At 40.9% G+C, this 20,112-nt stretch overlaps 1 protein-coding gene across 8 annotated transcripts in view; it reads right to left on the bottom strand.

The window, feature by feature from the left end:
- Chn1 (chimerin 1) overlaps nucleotides 1–20,112 on the bottom strand; it is a 159,359-nt gene that overhangs the window by 60,202 nt on the left and 79,045 nt on the right. For 5 of the 8 annotated variants that reach the window (XM_076569690.1, XM_076569689.1, XM_076569691.1 and 2 more), the window contains one exon: nucleotides 12,380–12,668. The exons of 2 other annotated variants lie outside the window; for them this stretch is intronic. In XM_076569690.1, the coding sequence (XP_076425805.1) occupies nucleotides 12,380–12,668 (289 nt within the window). Of the gene's footprint in view, nucleotides 1–10,585; nucleotides 10,664–12,379; nucleotides 12,669–20,112 lie in introns of those variants that run through there. One more of the 8 variants, XM_015988137.3, reaches the window with a different exon arrangement.

A 20,112-nucleotide genomic window follows, 5' to 3' on the forward strand; every position in this document is an offset into this window, starting at 1 on the left:
AAACAGAGAGTGAAGAGAGCCTTCCACGTGGGGAAACCAAGACACTACCAAACTGCAACCTTTCCAGCAGTTCAAGTCTGGCAAGTTTGTACCTGCCATCCCCAACCCAGCCATTCTGCCACTGAACAGCCTACTCTGAAGAGATGGAGATCAGCACAGGTGCTTTCTGAAACTCTATAAAAGGTGTCAACATTTGTAAGAACCGGGTAACTCTGTGAGTCAAGGTGCAACTTCCAATGACCGATATACACGTTACAGAATCATGCACAGTGGGCAGATCCACTCAAAGCTCAGGGCACACCAAGAGGTTCCAGTACAACTAAGGAAGACTCCGAAAGGATTTCAGATTCCATTTGGAAACAAATTTATTACGGTATTATTGTATCAAAGAGAAGCATCCACAATCCCCTGAAAACGCTACTAAACCACCCCCTATTCAGGTGCAGCTAGGTCAGATTTTCTCCTTCTACTCCAATCAAAACAATGTGCCACCATGAACTGAATGCAGAATCAGGTCTGAGAACCCTTTCCCCTCAGTAGCACTTCAGTCTGGAGAGACTTACGGAAATGTAAAGCAACAGCATTCTTTTTGTTTGTCTGTGTTTTGAGACAGGGATTTCCTCTGTAGTCCACACTGGCTGGAATTCAATATGTAGCATAGGATCGCCTCAAACTCAGTGGAATCCTCCTGTCTCAGCCTCTGGGCAGGCATGCACTACCATGACTAACTTTATAATGCCATTTTTGAAAGCTTTCTTTTTAAACAAATATTATAATAATAATGTCATCATGTTGCCAGGTAATTATATTATTTCCTTGAAATAACTATTTTTAAAACCTGTTTTAATTCCCAGTATAATATCAACAGAAAGAATCTATAGAAGCAAAATCCCTTAACAGGTTTCAATATTTTAAAATATACTATAGATCTGAGTCCAAGAAATTAGAGAACCACAGACTTAGCTTTTCCTGTGCAACAAAACTACAACGTGCAAACAGAGAGGTCAACACAGACACAGACGATGGCTCCATGTGAGTCTACTGTGACACTTCTACTTTATGCTAAGCTCAGAATGAGAACACTGCTCTGATACTTTAGTCAAGTCTCTTTACCACCATGCATTTCAGAACCGGAAACACTGTATTTTAAAGTTGTGTTTTCTTGTGTTTACATTCCATTTCCCCAGCATTAGCATTAGTAATAGCATCCTTATAAAATGCCAATCCTTACTGTTTCAGGCTTCCCTATTGCCAAGAAGTAGCATGGGAAGAGATACACTGTCAAGATGTGTTAAAGATGGAGAGGGCCATTCGTTGCTTATTGCTTGTTCCCTTCCCTTCTGCTTGTCCACTGTAACAAACTTCTCCAGTAAGTTCTCTGTAGTCTCCAGGGGGACTGATTTGAAAAGCACTCCAACTGCCTTGGAAATCTTGTTTACTAAGGAGGTGAGAGTAACTGGTCTATTATCAGTTCCTAAGAGCTGAGTATCAATATTGATAATGAAATGCTAACAAGCACTTTGAAGACTGAAATGCTGGAAATCTGAGGTTGTCTAACCTAATTTCAGTCAAACATCAAAAAATGTGAAGGTGTGAGGACTTAAATATAATAAATGTGGTGTGTTTTATATTACTAATGTTAATACATGTTTAGTTATTAATAGTTGTCATAAAGATAAACCATTATTACATGGTTCAATTATTAAACATCCAAAAGAAATTTATTCATCTCATTCTAAGTACATTACTATTTGATATGCTCATGTTGAATCAGTGTCAATTTTGTACATTTATCACTTTCAATATCAATCCTTTATTAGATATTTAGTTTTGTTGTCCCTATGACCCTTGGAATTTGTATTTTTCTCCCTCCCTGAATTTGAGTCTTTCTGTGATACTTAAAGGAGAGTAGCATTTTCCACAAGTGACAGTTGAGAATAAAGCTACATTATAAGGAAGGATATTGCTTTATTAAAAATATACAATTCAATTCAAAATCGAAAGGGAACAGATTTTCTTATTGTGTACAATGGAGTCTTTAGTCTTTTGACGTTAGATGGAGATCACTGTAAAGCCGAGAGAAGAGCTGTGGTTCTGCAGTGGCATGGCCGGGGGGGTGGGGTGGGGGGTGGGGGTAGGGGGGGCGGTGAAGGGCCATCTGATCAACCTCTGGTAGTCTACCGTCTCCTTTCTGAGTAATTCAGTAACTTAAAGGATAGACAGCGACCCACTTCAAGACTGCAGAGTCCAGTGTTCAAGCGCCATGATGGCACCAAGAAAGATTTGGTCAAAAGGTCTGGCTGTCTTTTATGAGTTCATTCTCCAATGAAGACTGTGTTCTTAAGGCTAGCCTAGAATCCCTTGAAACCTCAGCATGGACCTATTTATTGTACTGTTAGTATGAAACCCATCCCTAAATGATTGTCACGAAGATTGCAGAAAACAGTCTGAAGGAGGTACTTCATAAGGTTTCTTTTATTCTCAGTTAGAATCTTTAGACTGTATACTAGGGAGAAGAGTGTATACTAGAATCTTTAGATGTATACTAGCAGATGGCTACAATTTCTTGATCCCAAGGAAACCATGTGGCAAATTCAAAGACAGACTATGGTAGGCACAGAAACAAGTTGATATTGAACCTGCACATCCCTAGCCTGTTCTAGCTTTTAGAATTGAAGTTTCAGAAGTCAAGAATCCTAAACCCAAAAAACCCAAACCCAAACCTCTCAAGAGTTAGCAAAGAGAACTGTGCATGGATGGGGTGCTGGCTAAATAGGATCACCCAAGCTTTCTCTGAGGGGCTTCTATGTGAGATAAGGTGGAATTCTGTGAAAAACAAATCTCAAAAAGTATGGAATTAAGAGAGTAAAGAAATGTCCAGCTTTTGTGTGCTTTTATTTGGTTACAGTTTGGTGTATTTTGTTTTTGTTTTTCTTTTTGGGTGCTGTTTTCTTGGTTTGGGGCGATTTTTTTTTTTTTTTGAGAAAGAACTTAAAAGTTGGGTGAGTGGGGAAGGGGAAGGATCTGGAAAGACTTGGGTGTTGTGGGATGTCTTTCTGTAGGCTGTGAATATGAGCTGCTTCCATTGGTTAATAAATAAAGCTGCTTTGGCCTATGGTAAGACAGGATAAGAGTCAGGCAGGAAATCCAAGCAGAGATACAGAGAGAAGAAGGACAGAGTCAGGGGCAGACGCCATCTTGCTGCCTAAGGAGCAACATGCCAGCAGACCAGTAACCCCATGGGCACATGGCAATATATAGATGAATTGAAATGGGTTAATTTTTTTTTTTTTTTTTTTTTTTTTTGGTTTTTCGAGACAGGGTTTCTCTGCGTAGTTTTGCGCCTTTCCTGGAGCTCACTTGGTAGCCCAGGCTGGCCTCGAACTCACAGCGATCCGCCTGGCTCTGCCTCCCGAGTGCTGGGATTAAAGGCGTGCGCCACCACCGCCCGGCGAAATGGGTTAATTTAAGATGACAGAGCTAGCTAGCAAGAAGCCTGAGCCATAGACCAAACCGTTTGAAATTAATATCAAGCCTCTGAGTGATTATTATAATAACAGCAGCTGCAGAACTGGGCAGGACCGGGAAAGTTTTGGCTACACTTGGGGGAGGGAAAGAATATAATCAAAATATATTTAAATTTAAAATTTGTTTTAAATAATAAAAATATAATAAAGAAAAAATTTAAAAAGGAAAAAGAAAGAAAGAAGTTAGAAAGTTCCTTCAGACCAAATACTGTCATCGCTTCAAAACTATGGCTAGATGATGGTCCAGAACTAAGAACGCCTTCTTTCCCTCCCTCCCTCTCTCAGTGCCGGGGCCTTGTGAATGCTGAGCAGCTGCACTGAGCTGGATTCCTAGCCCCTCTTTGGTTTTTTAAGATAGTTTTTTTAAGTTGCCCAGGCTGGCCTTGAATTTATGATCCTCCTGACTGAGCCTCCTCAGTAGCTAGAATTACAAGGCTGTGCCACTATGCACACCAGAACTTATTTTATGAATCTTAACTTCAGATTAAATAGTAATGAGCCAATATTATTTAAGCATCCTATTTAGAAAGAAAAACAATAAATTTAGATAAACATTTAGAATGAATGGCAAGATGGTGAACAAGAATGCATATATCTATTAAAAATATTGTGATGAAACATACTTATTCGATGTATTGTCTTTTTACACTGACTAATTTTGTATGTGTATGGTATGCATATCATGGCATGCATATGGAAGCCAAAGGACAATCTGCAGCAGTTGGTTCTCCCCTGTCACATAGGTCTGGGATTGAGCTAAGGTTGTTAGTAATGGTGGCAAGTGTTGTTACCGTCTAAGCCTTCTCACTGGCCCTGCTTAATACATGTTCATAAAAATAAAGTGATTGAGCTACTCACCACTACACCCACGTATTTTAGCATGACATGGCAAGAGGTGGCAGATAAACCTTGACACAGTTCCTATTCCTTTGGCTGCTGCTCACTTCTTTCCACCAATATGCACAGTTTTCCAAACCTTAAGAAACACCTCCAGAATGTGACCATAAGACTATTAAAGGTCACAAGAGTCCCTAAATCCTGCTTGCTAAGAAAGTAGTTCTAGATCATGGGAGGACCAACCTACTCTAATCAAGATACACTGAAATCAGTTGTAAAAACAAATACACAAAAGATTTAACCTATTTTTAAGAAATTGTAACGAGGAGTTTGAGGTGTAGTTCAGCTGTGAGAGTGCTTACCTAGCATACATGAAACTGTGGGTTTGATCCCCAGGACCATATAAACTGGACGAGGTGGACATGGATATAATGTACTTTGAATATATTCATCCCTAGTACCTTCTCCCATCCCTTCCTCTTCCAGGTGGTCCCTCCTTTACCCTCATAGATCTGGGGTGGCAGCAGGGTGAGGGTGACCAATGAGTGCAGTAAGGGCTGTGGATCCTTCTGGAGTTCTCATAGTTCATCTGTGAGCAACAAGGCAAAATTACATGCTACTTTGCACCCAAAATACTATTAGCCCTAAAGGTGAAGAGTTGGCTTCCCTTTCCAAACTTTAAATGGAGATTTTGTCAGTAGCGATAATTTCCTCACCAAACCCTCAAGACTGTGAAATGTCAATTGTGGGTGAATTTTTAATAGCTTCTTTCCCAACCTTCTAGCCAGTAGCCAAAAAAATAGTTTATTTGCTCAATTGGCCTAGATACAGAAATCTTCCCCAAACTTCAGCTGGCTTAGAAATTGCAATTTGGCATTCTTTTGGCCTTGTTCATTTGAGCTGAAGAACTGATGGGTTTTATCTTCCACCTTCCACTTTTCATCTGGCTTCCCCAGTGACTTTCAATGACTCTCCTTTCTACAGGTCATAAAATAGAAGGACAGATGAAAATCACGTCAGGAATTTCCCAGGCTTCCCTGAAGTTTTCCTCCATCATCAAAGCATAGGATTCCTCAGTATGGCCTCCACGGACTCAATATATGACTGACAGTACGAACTTAGTCTTGGCCCCTTGGAACACACCACATACAGAAATGTATTTAGTCACCATCCACACATTATTCCAAACAAAAGGACAAGTTTCCTAGCGCTCAGATGCTTCACCTGAAATGGTGACTGGCCCTCCCTATCTTGCAGGAACATTTCAAGGGTCCTGAGTTCATACAGGAAAAACATACAGTATAAAGTTTAGCTGAATAACTATGCTTTCCTTCTGTCTTCTGATGGATTTCTATTAGGACCTTGGATTTGGGTAAATTAAAAAATACTTATTTATTCACTCTTTGATTAGTCAACAACTGTTTATATAAAATTCAAGGTGCTGAATCAGAAATGAAATAATACTGAGAGGTTAAAACCTTGAAATTGGGTGAAATGGCATAATTTTGTATTTGGTTTCTGTGGTCTGCTGGCTGTTGTAGTAGCAGACTCAAACTCAAGTTAGTTTAACTTGAACATGTATTGAACTCATATTTTATAGATGATACAGGTGGCTTGCATCTTGCTCTCCAAATGTCTGTTAAACATCTAGAAATAATGAATAAATTTTTTGAGCCAAAACTTTGTATACTTTTTTCTTCCTCCAGAGTCTAGCCTGTTTTTCTGCAAACAGGAGAAAAAAAAACAAATGCTGAATTAAATGAAGTTAATTTTGTAAGATGAGAGTTAGTTCATGGAGGCTTAAAGGGAAATGGGGTTGATAGCCTTGCCTTCTTTAGTTTGTTTAAATTCAAGGTAACTTCTAGTTTACAGGAAGGGATCGGTTTTTATGGATGGTCCAGGAAGATTGTTTAGAGACCGAAGTCTGACTATATGTATTAGTGGCTGAGGAAGGAAAGCACTGACTTAGTTGGACTAAAGAAAACAGAGAGTGTCAGGGCAGTGGTGGCGCACGCCTTTAATCCCAGCACTCGGGAGGCAGAGGCAGGTGAATCTCAGAGAGTTGGAGGCCAGCCTGGTCTACAGAGTGAGTTCCAGGACAGCCAGAGCTAAACCCAAAGAAACCCTGTCTCCAGAAAACAAAACAAAACAACAGAGAAAGGAATCTGAGTGATCGTAAATGGATTCAACAGGAGAGGTTCCGTCAATGTTCCCTTAGAGGCCCAATAGCACAAAGCTTGCATCTTATACACAAAGAAAGGATGGCTGGGGAGCAGCTCATACCAAACAGCACATGTTAAAGGAGACAACACACTTTAATGATAGTTACTAGAAAGTTATTAGATAAAGACCCAGCTTTCCTTTCTGTGGGGAATAAGATAGGAAAGATGAGACTCAAACAAATATTTCCCAGGCGCCACTGGAGATAATTACAAGTATCACCATGTTATTTATTGAGAGAAACTACTTTCTTGATGAATCAAGTAGGAGATTTTTGATGTTTTGTGAACTGAAAAGACAGAGCTTAGAAAAGATGATTTCCCAGAGAAACCTGAAGCTGTGATTTTAGTACAAATTGGGGATTATGTAGTATCCAGGTAGACTCAAGAGAGCAATAATGCCTATGTGGCTCGTGTTTTACATTTTCAAGGAAGACCACATTACAAAATCTCATCAAAACTTATACTAGGGGCCAGAAGATGGTTCTGTGGTTAAAGGTACTTGTTGTTCTTGCAAAAGACCCAAGTTTGATTCCTAGTACCCATATGGCAGCTCACAACTGTCTAAAACTCTAGTTACAGGAGATGTGACACCTTCTTGTGAACTCCACAGACATCAGGCATGCATACGGTGCACAGACATACATGAGAGCAAAACACATATAAAACAAAATTAATAAATGTAAAAAACCCCAATCTCCTATTCATCCATGCAGTGGCATCTGTAAACTGCCCTGAGATTGGGATGAACTGAGATTTAGGAAGGCCAAGGTAAAGGGCTGTTCAGGGTCCCGTAACTGATGCACACTGACCAGACATACTCCTTGAACAAACCAACTGTGCTACCTTAAGCAGAGTATGTTACAGAGGATAAACCACTATCAGAAGTTCCGTGCACAAGTTGTAGCTTTCTTATAAATCAGCTTGGTAATCAGCAACCCTAGCACACTGGAGAGTTCTGTGAAGGGTGTTCATAAACTGAACTGATCCTTGAAGAAGCTACAATGGAAACTTGGACACATAAATTTGTGGGGGAATGAGGTGGATGAAGGTAGATTAAGAGAGAAGAGGAGGAAGAAGCTAAAACTCAGTACGGTGCCACACACCTACAATCCAGCACTTGAGAGGTGAAGTAGGAGGGTCAGGAGCCACAGTCGCCCTGGGCCACATGCAAACAATGTCTTTGTTTCTTGGTGGTTTGCCTGCAGGCATGCCTGTGCACACTGGCATGCAGTATGCAGAGAAGCCGGAAGACAGCACTGGATCCTTAGGGACTGGAGTTACAGATGGTTGTGAGCCATCAGGTGAGTACTGGGAATCAAACCCAGGTCTTCTGGAAGAGCAGCCACTGCTCTTAACTACTGGGCCATCTCTCCAGCCACATGCAGGATGAAGAGAAGGAGCAGATTAAACAGATATAAGAAAAAGGGCCGGGCGGCGGCGCACACCTTTAATCCCAGCACTCGGGAGGCAGAGCCAGGCGGATCTCTGTGAGTTCAAGGCCAGCCTGGGCTACAGAGTGAGTTCCAGGACAGGCACCAAAGCTACACAGAGAAACCCTGTCTCGAAAAACCAAAAAAAGAAAAAAAAAAAAAGAAAAAATGACAAGGTATGGGCCAAAAGAATGTGGAGTCGAGAGGGGGGGGGACAGTTAGAGAGAGAGAGGAATCAAGACATGATTTTTAAAGATGGCTTCATGCTATCCCTCTCGTGTTGCTAACTGTATTATTTAAGATTAAGTTTATATACAGTCAGTCTGTTGACTTCTAAGTTGAGACTGTGTAGATATAGATAAAATGGTACATACTTTTTAAGCAAAGCAAAAACATTTACAAGAGCTACTATATGGAAGACCAGGCCAATTAGCACACCAGATCACCCAGACTCATCCAGTTGTTCCAAGGAACAAAAAATTGAATGTTTACAGAGATATCCAAAGATTCTAGTAATAACAATAACCTGGCAAGGTATCAATTATATTTCAATGTCAAACATATGTAGCTTGGTAATCCCAAAGAAGTCTTCCAAAATTAAATTTTTTTTTTTTTTTTGTTTTTTGTTTTTCGAGACAAGGTTTCTCTGTGTAGCTTTGCGCCTTTTCCTGGAACTCACTTGGTAGCCCAGGCTGGCCTCGAACTCACAGAGATCCGCCTGGCTCTGCCTCCCGAGTGCTGGGATTAAAGGTGTGTGCCACCACCGCCCGGCTCAAAATTAAAATTTTAATATAAAAGAAACTCCTAAAAATCAAATTAATGACAACATGTAAGACACTGCATTTATTCTAAACTTCCATAGAAAAAGGAATATATATTCACACACATATATGTGTGCATATACAGATTGTGTACATGTGTGTTTATGGGAATGTATGGGAGTGTGTGTGTGTGTGTGTGTGTGTGTGTGTGTGTGTGTGTGTGTAAAGAAAGAGAACACTCTTGTGAGAGGGGTATGCTTTAGCTTACTGAAGTTTCACTGTACCAAACATTTTCACACCCATGCCATCAGAGGCATCTTCATGTGAGAGGGGTGACGTTCAGACAATGGATCCAAAGCTAAGGCCATTGTGCCTAGATTATGTCCTGGCTCACAGAGTGCTTTCTGAAATGTAAATTACACAGTTTGTCAGTCAGTTTATATTATTAATGTTTATAAGAAATACTTTCTACATCATGTTTTCCAAAAGATTTAAAATTAAATTAGTAATTTAATTAGTATGAAATTATCATAAAAACTACTGAATGCAGCCATTGGTCCAGGATCTGTAGAGACATACATATATTTATTACTTGGAACAAGAAACTATTCAAATTCAGTTCCAAGAGAAATAGAAGTTACTAATAAACTGGGCCCTTGTCCAGTCTGGATTGCTAAATCAAGCTACTGTAGAGAAGAGAGTCTGGCTTCCTTATACACTGCATTTTCACCAGTATATGGATTACAAGGCTTGAATTTTCTTGTTTACAATTAATTTCTCAAGCTTAGGAAACAATCTGAGTAGTAAGTGAGAAAATATCGTCGTTATCATTGGAAGGAAAACTCTGGTCATTACAATAGGCCGCCAGGTTTTCTAGGGACAAGAGCTGGCTTGGATTCACTTCCTGTGGCATCAATGTTCATGGCCATAAAAACAGATAGCAAACCGTGTACAAAACCCATACAAAGACTGTTTACATATAATGGATTGCTCGCAGAAGTTCAGGTTCAGAACTGACTCCTAAGGACCACAACACACACCCCTGTGGAGCTCTTACCCTTTAATTCTGAAACAAAGAGCAATCACCACACCACACTTCACAAAGGGGAGCTCCGTGCAACATTATTTCCCAAAACTCTTCTTACTAAGAGCAGGCGACTCAGGCAGCCCAAATTTAGAGCACTCCTGGGGAGCTGCAATCACACTGGGTCACCACTGAAGGAGGCCTAAGAACAAGAAGACGGCTTTAAAAAGTCTGATTTTTTTCTAATTTATTTGAGCACTGACTCCTTCTGTGTATTTTTACTGACACTCTGTGTAAGTCATCTTTTATAGAAAACCCCTGATCTCATATGAAGAAGCAGCCCAAGTCCAGTTAGGTCGGGTGACAGCTGCGGAGGTACGGGACTAGTTGGGAGGTGACTGACAACCCTCACCTTCAAGAGTCTCCAGGACATCTTTCAGTCCTGTGTTCTCTCGTCCCTAGAGCACACAACTGAATAATCTAGTCCGAAACTCTTGTGGTAAAGATAAAAGATGTCCTCACAGAAATGACGCAGTTGCCTCATCTGGACACCTGAATACATGTCTCCGTGGAAAGCAGTACCCAGCTCGTGATTTCACCACTAGCATCCTGCCCATAGCACCACTCCAATTTCTGCTAAACCAACCAACACTCTTGCCTCTTATGTAAGAAGTCATGGACAAGGAGGTGATTTAACTGTCAAGGATCCATTAAAATGTTCATTAAACCATGTTTGTGTCAATAGGTATTTTTGAATCAATTAAGTACAATTACTTTTACTTACAAATGTCATCCACTGTGACAGGGAATCAGTGTTTCAAGCTGTTGAACAGGTCATCATCCCTGTCTTGTTGGATGACACCTGTAAATAAAATAAATCTATTTTTGAGTGAGATTTCTAAGTCAACTCTATTTAAGATGCATGCAGTTTAAGCAAAGAGTAATGTCCTTAATGATGTACTACTGGAGAGAGAATCCCCAGTGCTAACTACTTGCTATGTTTTTACTGGCCCCTTAACACAACAGTCCTGGGAGTTTACACACAGTGTTGTCAAAACCCAATCAGAACAGTGGGAGTCTTATAGGTGGTATTTATTTCAGTCTCCTGACTCTGTGATTACCATTTCTACTTTATACTAGGGACAAGATAGGCCCTATCAAGTTAAATAAAGATTCCAATGCTAAATAAAATACATTAAGTGTCATTATTTCACCTCCCTAGGATCGAAAAGTAATATATACATTAGCTAAGATCACCATTAGGCTGATAAACTTTCAAAGACTTAAGTTATTTCAAGAATGTAAATTCACATCTACGTAAACTGCTATAATGTCATTATTAGATATGGAAAGTGCAGTTGTTCCTGGAAATATCACAGGTAGAAAATAAAAAGTGAAAGAAATGGGAATGAGACAGAAAAGAACACTATTCAATATAGCACACATTTATGATTTTAAACTTTGGCAGCTTCCAAACAAGAGTTGCATCTCTTAGCAAATATAAATATAGGAAAGATCATATTTAAAGCAAAATTTCAAGGGCCAATGATTTAAAATGTTGGTTTCTCTGTAGTTACTGAACACCAATTGAGCTAAGATCTGCCAGACACAAAATTAGGGCTGGCCAATGAGCACTAAATTCCCATCTCCTACCCATCCACAGCAAACTAATCTTACGCTGCTTTATGCTGAGGTCACAGACAGAGACCACACTGCAGGTTTATTACCAGCCAAGCACTGCTGGAGTGCTTACACACACTATCCCACAACCCTACGACTTGGCTCTTGTCACAAATTTACAAGTAAGGCAAGACACAGAGTGACTAGCTCACAGAAGCTGGGCTCTACACCCCTCTGCACACCCTTAGCCACCAGACTCCTGCAGACACCAAATGAAGTAACATGCTGCAACCAGACAGAGAATGATCCTTTAACTCAGACCCACGTAACGTGGAAGAACAGGACATTGTCTCTGCAACAAGGGTAGACAATCCCAACACCAGAGGATGAAGACTTTTCATGCCGTTCTGAAATACATCATGACTAAAACATGACAACTGAAAGTTTCAACTGTATTTTACAATTAAAGAAAGTAAATCCTTCTAAATACTAAGGGATAAATCCTCCCACTCAAGGCTGGCTGATTCTCATAACAGTGTAATAGTTATCAACAGACAGAATTACATCATGTATATTAAAATAAATAACACTGTTAAAAACAGAACTATTTATAAACTACCTTTAAAGAAAAAAACAAGTTCTGATGTGACCGCCTCAGTTCCTTATATGATGGTAGCTGTCTTTCTTAGTCACAAGCTATGCTTCTGACCAAAGCCTCTTAACTTTTTGTTACTGGGCCATTTTCCAACATATTTTCAAAGCTGAAGATGAATTTTTTTAAAGGGACACAATCAGGAGCAAATATATACCTGGCATATTTTAATCAAACAAGTAAGAGATATGCAAAGCTCATCCCCACAGACCCTTCTGAAAGTGCTGTGAGAACCAGACTTCCAGGCAGAGAGGTGCTCAGCCAAGGACCCCCCAGACAAAGACAGTGTGGTTCATGATAGCTTACCCTTTTCTCTGACACCCCATCCTGGCCTGCAGCCTCTTTCTCATCATGTGTTTCTTGCAGGACTGCCATGTGCTGTTTGTATGCTGGCTCTCTGTTTAAGGTTGTGTATCCTATGTGCTCATAAATTGGGTTTATCGTCATCTTGGCAATGTATTCTGCTGCCTTGGTTTCAATATAGAGAGTAATCAAGCCATCAGTCACCAGATCGTGGATGGACTCAAAGCGTTTCTCCCCAACAAAGTGCTTTCCATCGTAGTACAGCCTGAAGTTTCTGGTTTGACTTCCAAATCTGCCTCAATGAAATGGGAAAGATGCTTTTAGGAAAAGAGAACAAGTAAATCCTTTCTAAAGAAGAAACAAATAAAAAACACCCCCAAGCTGAAATTCATTGCTTTTGCTTGTATATTACTGTTTAGATCAGCTGTGACTAATGTCTATTAGTCACTTGGAATACCCAAAATTCAATTGCTAAACCCAAACAACAGACTTGAAATAACTAGGGCTTTTAGCATGGTGATCCTAGAAAGCATTTTTACTTACTTAAGCCAATTCATTACTCTTATAATAAAGCAGGGGAAAAAAATTTTATAACCTAAGAAGGCACATTCAATATGCAATTGGTCAACTATAATACATAAAATTTCTTCAAGTTGAATAATGCAAATAGTCAATGTGCTTCAAGGCTAGTATTCAATGTCTTTCAACAGGGAAGTCCTCTGTACTGCTCATCCAGTGGGATGCCAGCAATCATGACACTTGTGCTGCCTCCAGAACTGAGCCAAGCAGCAGAACGCACAGAAACACATGTGGGCATTTCTGGCCAGAGATCAAGGACTTGTTCTTCCCTGTAAACTTATCTGCTGGTTAGGTACAGGCAAGAAATGCTTGACAAATACAGTACATGGAAGCCACATACCATCAGACTATAGAAATCTGTTGTCTGTTTGGATGATATGCTTTAGAAACTGGAGACGGGTCGTTTCCCATCCCAATAAATTCAGTATTTTGCTTCCTGCAGGAAACCTCAGAATTGGCTCCAAGTTGGCATGGATGACACCAGTGTCCTTGCCAGGAGGCACAGGCAACTCAATAGATGCCAACGCCAAAGCGGAAGAGCTGCCAGTTTCAGAATCAACACCAATAAAACTAAGCAAGTCAGAAAGGATCTTCTTCATTTGGTTGTAAACACACACACACACGCATACACATACACACACACACAAGAAATGAATTTTCAAACCTAAGTATTTTCTGCTCCACATGAAGCTGCAAACTCAGTATGCAACAAAATTCTGGCACAGACAGTATTTCAAATGTGTAGGAGCTAGACATTTTATTCTACTTTATTTTATTTTGTGACATGGTCTCACTGTATAGGTCTGGCTGGCCTGGAACTCACTATGTAGACCCGGCTGGCCTTGAACTCACAGAGATCTGCCTGTCTCTACTTCCTGAATGCTGGGATGAAAGGCGTACAGTACCACATCTTGCTAAGAATTAGACACTTTTTTTTTTTTGGTTTTTCGAGACAGGGTTTCTCTGTGTAGCTTTGCGCCTTTCCTGGAGCTCACTTGGTAGCCCAGGCTGGCCTCGAACTCACAGAGATCCACCTGGCTCTGCCTCCCGAGTGCTGGGATTAAAGGCGTGCGCCACCACCGCCCGGCTAAAGACACTTTTAAATAATGGGTCTAGAATGTTCTGTTTGTTTTTTGTAATTTAGATTCTAATAATACTTAATCCAGAACCCAACCTAATATCAGTGTTGACCTTTAACATCTAACTATCCACCTTTTGTTCTTCAAAAGCAATCAAGTTTTTACTTCTACTCAAGTACATGAGCCATGTAATTAAACTCTCCTCTAAACTTAAACATTTCTCCCAAGCAAATTTTCATTCTATAATTCTATATGTCTCAAAAGCTAGAAAGATAAAATGTCTATGCCAAAATTAAAATTTTTCAGTGTAATATACTTCTATGACTTCCTTTTTCTAATATGTATTTAAACACACACAGAGAGAGAGAGAGAGAGAGAGAGAGAGAGAGAGATTAAAAGCTGTCTAAGCTCCTTCCCACGGTGGTTTTGGCCATCAGAAGGACAGTCTGGGCAGTCGTGTGCGTCCCTGGGCACACGAGTGTCTTCTGAAGGCTGAGCAGTACAGGGGGCCGAGGGTGAGGGGGCAGGCAGTGGAATTGTCCCAAACGGGTTAGGCATGGTTTGGCTGGAGAGAGAAGTCTAGGTTGGACTTCTGCTTTACTCTTAACAGGTCCCCTCCATGACTCCAGCTCCTTATCAGCCTGCCAGCCTTGAGGGAGCTATGAGATTACTGAAGGAGCACACGGTCACAATGTACTTGATTAAACTTCGTCTCAAAGGACATGGAAGCAAATGTCCACATTGGAATTTTGATTAGCACTTTCTTTAGAAAAACAACGTTATCTTTACTAACGGAATGGCAGGTTTTCCTCGTCACTTAGGGAGTGACACAGGGACAGGCTAACAGTGCGGCTATCAGAGACCACTCTGTTCCTTTGCTGTTTGCGCTCTGCTGTGGGGTCTGTGGGAACAGAAGTAGAGGTCAAGCAGAAGATCCTGGAGAATGGAGGGGAATGACTGTAACAAAAAAAGGAAAAGAGGAAGACACCAGATTGAGGATGAGGGGGACCCCTCCTTGTAACAGGCTCTGCTGGTATGTCCTTTATTCAACAAATACTCAAAAAACTACTCAGACATTTTCAACACTAGGAAGTTCATGATGTCCTGTTCACATAGCAACCACAATGGGAAATGATAATCATAGAAACAGATCAAAGAAAGATATGAAATGCTGAATTTCAAAAACCTCAAGTTAAGACTGTTTAAAATCTTTTTTTACATCTATTTATGTGTGTGAACGCATACATGTGCATGCCCAAGCACACAGAGGTCAAAGGACAATTTCTAGGAAGTGGTTCCTTCCTTATACCATTTGGTTAGAGACTGAACTCAGAATATCAGGCTTGGTAGAAGCACCATTACCAGCTCAGTCATTTGTGACTGCTATCCCTCCATTTCTTCAGGACAATTCATTTCTCCTGCTTTCTGAAATAATCATCTGCTTCTGCCTGCCTAAGGCTTAGGGAACATGCCTGGACTGGAGCAGTCCCAGCTCTGCCGAGACAGAGCTGAAGAGGATGAAATTCATGTTCTCCAAAGTGGTGCTGGAGTTAACAAGCAGGAAAGACTGAGGTCAATCTGCTCTGTGCTGTGATTGTGGTATGGAATTACCATTTCCTACAGACTATCCTCTCCAGCTAGCTTTTCCTCTGTAAAGAACTATGGAATACTGTGCCCAGTTGCATTCAGCTGTATTTCAAAATTTGTAACGCTACCATTTAGCTTTAAAAATATGAACATAACACTCTTTTCCAGTTTTTGTTTCCTTGTGGGTGAATCATATTCCCAAAAAAATTCAGTCTAGATACATAAAATGATGAAAATATGTATAAAATGTTACTTGTTGTAAAACCAAAAATTAATTTTGATTTGAGGCCCAAGTTATTTTGAAGTGTCGGTTCAAAGGACTAGAAGCAAAGAGATGTCTCCTGTTTACAAACAGGAAATAAAGCACACCTACGACTATGTTCACTAATAGTGAGTCATCGAGGAGTTTCTAGCAACAAACACACGAAAATGTTTACATCACAAACACAGTCTGTATTATTTCCCAGAGCCAAAGTATCCAACTGGATGGTGGAACACTAGAAACACCTCCGACGCACACGCAGTCAAAAACAAGCCTTCGGTAGACAGGTGGGAACAGAGTAAGTGATGAGACACTTGATGATCTAAACACCCCTTTAAAACATTAGGCTATGACTTCTGCCTATCTTGCTACATAATTTTGATGATAAAATGGGGGACACTACTAAAGTGTGTTAATTTATGACTATGTTCTCCTCCCATATGCCTAACTAAATTTCCGAAGATGGCACCAGACAGCTCTAGTGAAAGATCCCAGCATACTAGCTTAGCCTAACGCCATTTCAAGTAAGGTCTGAAAAGTGCGGGGTGTCTACGGCCGGCCTCCTGGCCCCAGAAAAGGGTACTAAAGGTCAGAAAAACAGCTTGGAGCCAGACAGCAGGCGTGTCAAGCTCGGGGAAAAACCACGAGCTGCCCTGAGTTTGAACCCGGCCTCATTTGAATCGTCCAATCAGAACCCTGTAAACCATGGGCTGCCCTGAGTTTGAACCCACCCTCCTCGTGCTCCTGCTGCCCGACCCTATAAAAACCCTCCGCTCCAGCCCGGGGGCGCGCCAGTCTCTTGAGCTTCTTGAGGGACTGTGTTGCCCCGGGTACCCGTGTTCCTGAATAAAGCCTCTTGCTGTTTGCATCTGACTTGTGGTCTCGTGTGATCTCTGGGCGAGGGTCTCTCCAGAGGGAAGACTGCCTTCGGGGGTCTTTCACTAGAAAGTGGATTAGGCGACAACCTACACAAGACTCAGCTAAGCACCCACTGCACCCCCCCCCCCCCCCCCCCCGCCTGCCCCTGGTAGACCTAAGTTCTACTCACTAGAGAGGAAGAGGCAGACTGGCGGAGCATGGGCAAAGCAGAAATTAGAGGTGCCACCCTGAACATGAGGAACTGAGAGCACCACTATACTAGGTCCTTGGGACGCTCCTCTCCTGATAAGAGACCTGAAGACTTCTCTGGGGAATCTCATTAACTCTACAATAAAGAGCACCATCCTGTAACTGTCAGGCTCCCCCCAGGCACTCAGAACTACATCTGAGCCTAAGTGCCAAATACACTTAAATATGGTAATCAGCCAGCAACCACCCGGTACCTAAGAAAAACCTTCACAAAGGACAAAGATAAACAGACAGAATCAGGTCAAGTTGGAGGAAACAAATCATTCACAGGCAAAAAATATTATTCTTAAAGTATCTATATGCTAAACTATAGGATTTCTCTTATTTCCATCCTTAAATAGAAGTTAGCAAAAAAAAAAAAAAAAAAATCAGGATGCCACAAAGAAGACACAAAATAAAGAGTCAAGGTAGAAATCAAAGAGATAATCCAAGAAAATAATCACAAAGGAAAGACAGAAATGCACATAATTTGCAAAAACAGGCCCACGGTGTGTGGGCAAACGTAACAAGGCACTGAAAAAACAGAGCAGTAACTGTAAACGAAGCCCTCAAACTGGCAATGTAATGTCTGACATCACTGAGCACAGCAAGGATGCAGAGCTGCTACAGAGCCAGTGTCTGCGACACTGTTTAACAGAGATTTATTTGGTAAGGCTGAACACCAGCACACATATATACCCCAGGACACTGAAAGCCCAGTCCTAGGAGCTAGATATCTAGTTATATACCCATCCTAAAGGAATATAATACCTAGAAATATTGCATTATAATTCACATATAATGTAGGCTATTCTATAAATAAACATGTAATTTTTATATTATAGTTTATAAATAAACATATATATATGACTAATGTCACCATAGGCTAATATATCTATATGTAGGTATAGATATATACATTTTGAGATGGGATCTTTCTACTATATAGCTCTGGCTATCCAGGAACTATGTAGACCAGGCTGGCCATGAACTCATACAGATCCACCTGTCTCTGCCTCCTGAGTGCTAGGATTAAAGGCACGGGCCACTACTTCCAGCCTCTATAGGCTATTTTTTTGTGTGTGGGGGGGCGGGGAGGCAGAGTTTCAAGACAGGGTTTCTCTGTGTATAGCCTTGGCTATCCTGGAACTCATTCTGTAGACCAGGATGGCCTCAAACTCACATAGATCCGCCTGCCACTGTCTCCAGAGTGCTGGGATCAAACGTGTGTGCCACCACTGCCCGGGTCACCATAGGCTATTTTTACACTTAGGAACTTCCCCTAACTTCACATAAAAACACATATATCAACAATCTTCAAAAAGTGAAACCACATAAATTCCCAGTAAAATGGAAAAACAAAGCTGGGATGGTAAGTTCCACGGGTTTGTAAAGTTCTCCCATATCCTCTCTCCTTCCTGAGAGTTAACAGCACACGAAACTGCTTCTAAAGAAAAGGTCAAACACTTAAGCAGGCTGCCAGGCAGAGTGTGGACTGTCGGGTCTGCGCTAACACAACACCGGGCGGGCCCTTATGATGTCCAGGCAAATGACTAAATGGGCCTGACATGGTGGCAAATGGTAATCCCACACTAATGCAGCCTGGGTTTAGAATAAGACCCTATCTCAAAATAGAGGAGTGGGAAACTAATAGGGGAATGTGTAGGGAAGAGGGTTTCAGTGTGACACGGGGGTGAGAGAATGAATCGGGCTGAAAAATCACCCCATTTCACTACATACATGTACGAATGGGTCATAATGAAATCTACTGTTGGGTATAACTAATATACTCTATTAGGAAGAATTCCTAAACGGTTCCATTAAGACTTTCTCCTAAATTGGATGGCAACATATAACAATTACATTTATTTCAAAAAATTCATTGGTGTTACATAGAACTGGCAAAATATAACGAGATTCCTATAGGCTTATGAGTACCATGCCACACTGTCATTACAGCTCCCTAAGATCTCAGTGTGAGGAATATGACAGGCAGCTTCTTCCTATACTCACAGCTGGAAGTTCAAAGATGCTCTTTCTACTCTAGGGAGTCAAGGAGAATTTTGTTATCATTTTTTACTTATCACTTATGCAGAGAACCGATACTTAATACTTTGCTCAGAAGTATATGTATATATTTTATTTACAGAAAAACATTATATCCAGATATAAACCTTTTAGAAACCACAATATATCCAGAAATGCTCACTGAGTCTGTAGAATTAATAACAGATTTCACTTATTTAAGAACTGATGATCAGTTCCACTAAATGGTTTAAAATGAATTTGCATTACAGAATAAAAAATTCACTCTACAAACAAATGTAAGAAAGCAGAGTTATTCACATTAATGTCTTTGGAGAGTTCTTTTATACCCTTATGTAAGTATGTGTGCACAAACATAAGCCTACACATTTACAGTCTTTCAGATTCTTAATTCCTTTATACAGCACAATGCTATTGTGAAATAATTCCTGTATAAATTATATACTCTAAGTATTACATATGGACTACAATTTAAGATTTTTCTTGATGATCCAGGTTCATTAATGGGTTATCTGGTGAGTGAAAACAGAAACTCCCCGAGGTTACTGTAAAGCATTGGTTTGTGTGATGGTGAATGCTATCAACTGGACAGGATCTAGGAATCACCTAAGGATGGACCTCTGAGCATGCCTGTGGGGGGTGATCTTGACTGTGTTCATTGGGGGGGAGCCATCCATTACGGGTGGTGACATTCCCTGTGGGATCCCGGACTGGGCAGTGAAGAAGGGGAGCTGAGCGGCAGAGTACCTCCATCTCCATACCTGGTTGTGGATACACTGTGAATGCCTGCTTCAAGCTCCTGCTGCCCTGACCTCCCTGACACGATGGGCCTTTTCTCCCTTCAGTTGATCTTGTCGGGGTGTTTTTTCACAGCCCCGAGAAAATTAACTAAGACAGTTGCCTTTCTCCGATCTCCTCTGTACCCAAGCTACTGAACACTTAGTTCTTGGATCTTACACTTTCAAAATCCTCTTTGTAGGTTATCAGTTGTGTTTTCTCATAACCTGCTATTTTATTCATCTATTTATTTTACATCCCTGCCACAGCCTCCTCACATCCTCCCCTCCCATTTCTAT

Source organism: Peromyscus maniculatus, chromosome 4 (assembly GCF_049852395.1).
Source record: "Peromyscus maniculatus bairdii isolate BWxNUB_F1_BW_parent chromosome 4, HU_Pman_BW_mat_3.1, whole genome shotgun sequence".
NCBI lineage: Eukaryota > Metazoa > Chordata > Mammalia > Rodentia > Cricetidae > Peromyscus > Peromyscus maniculatus.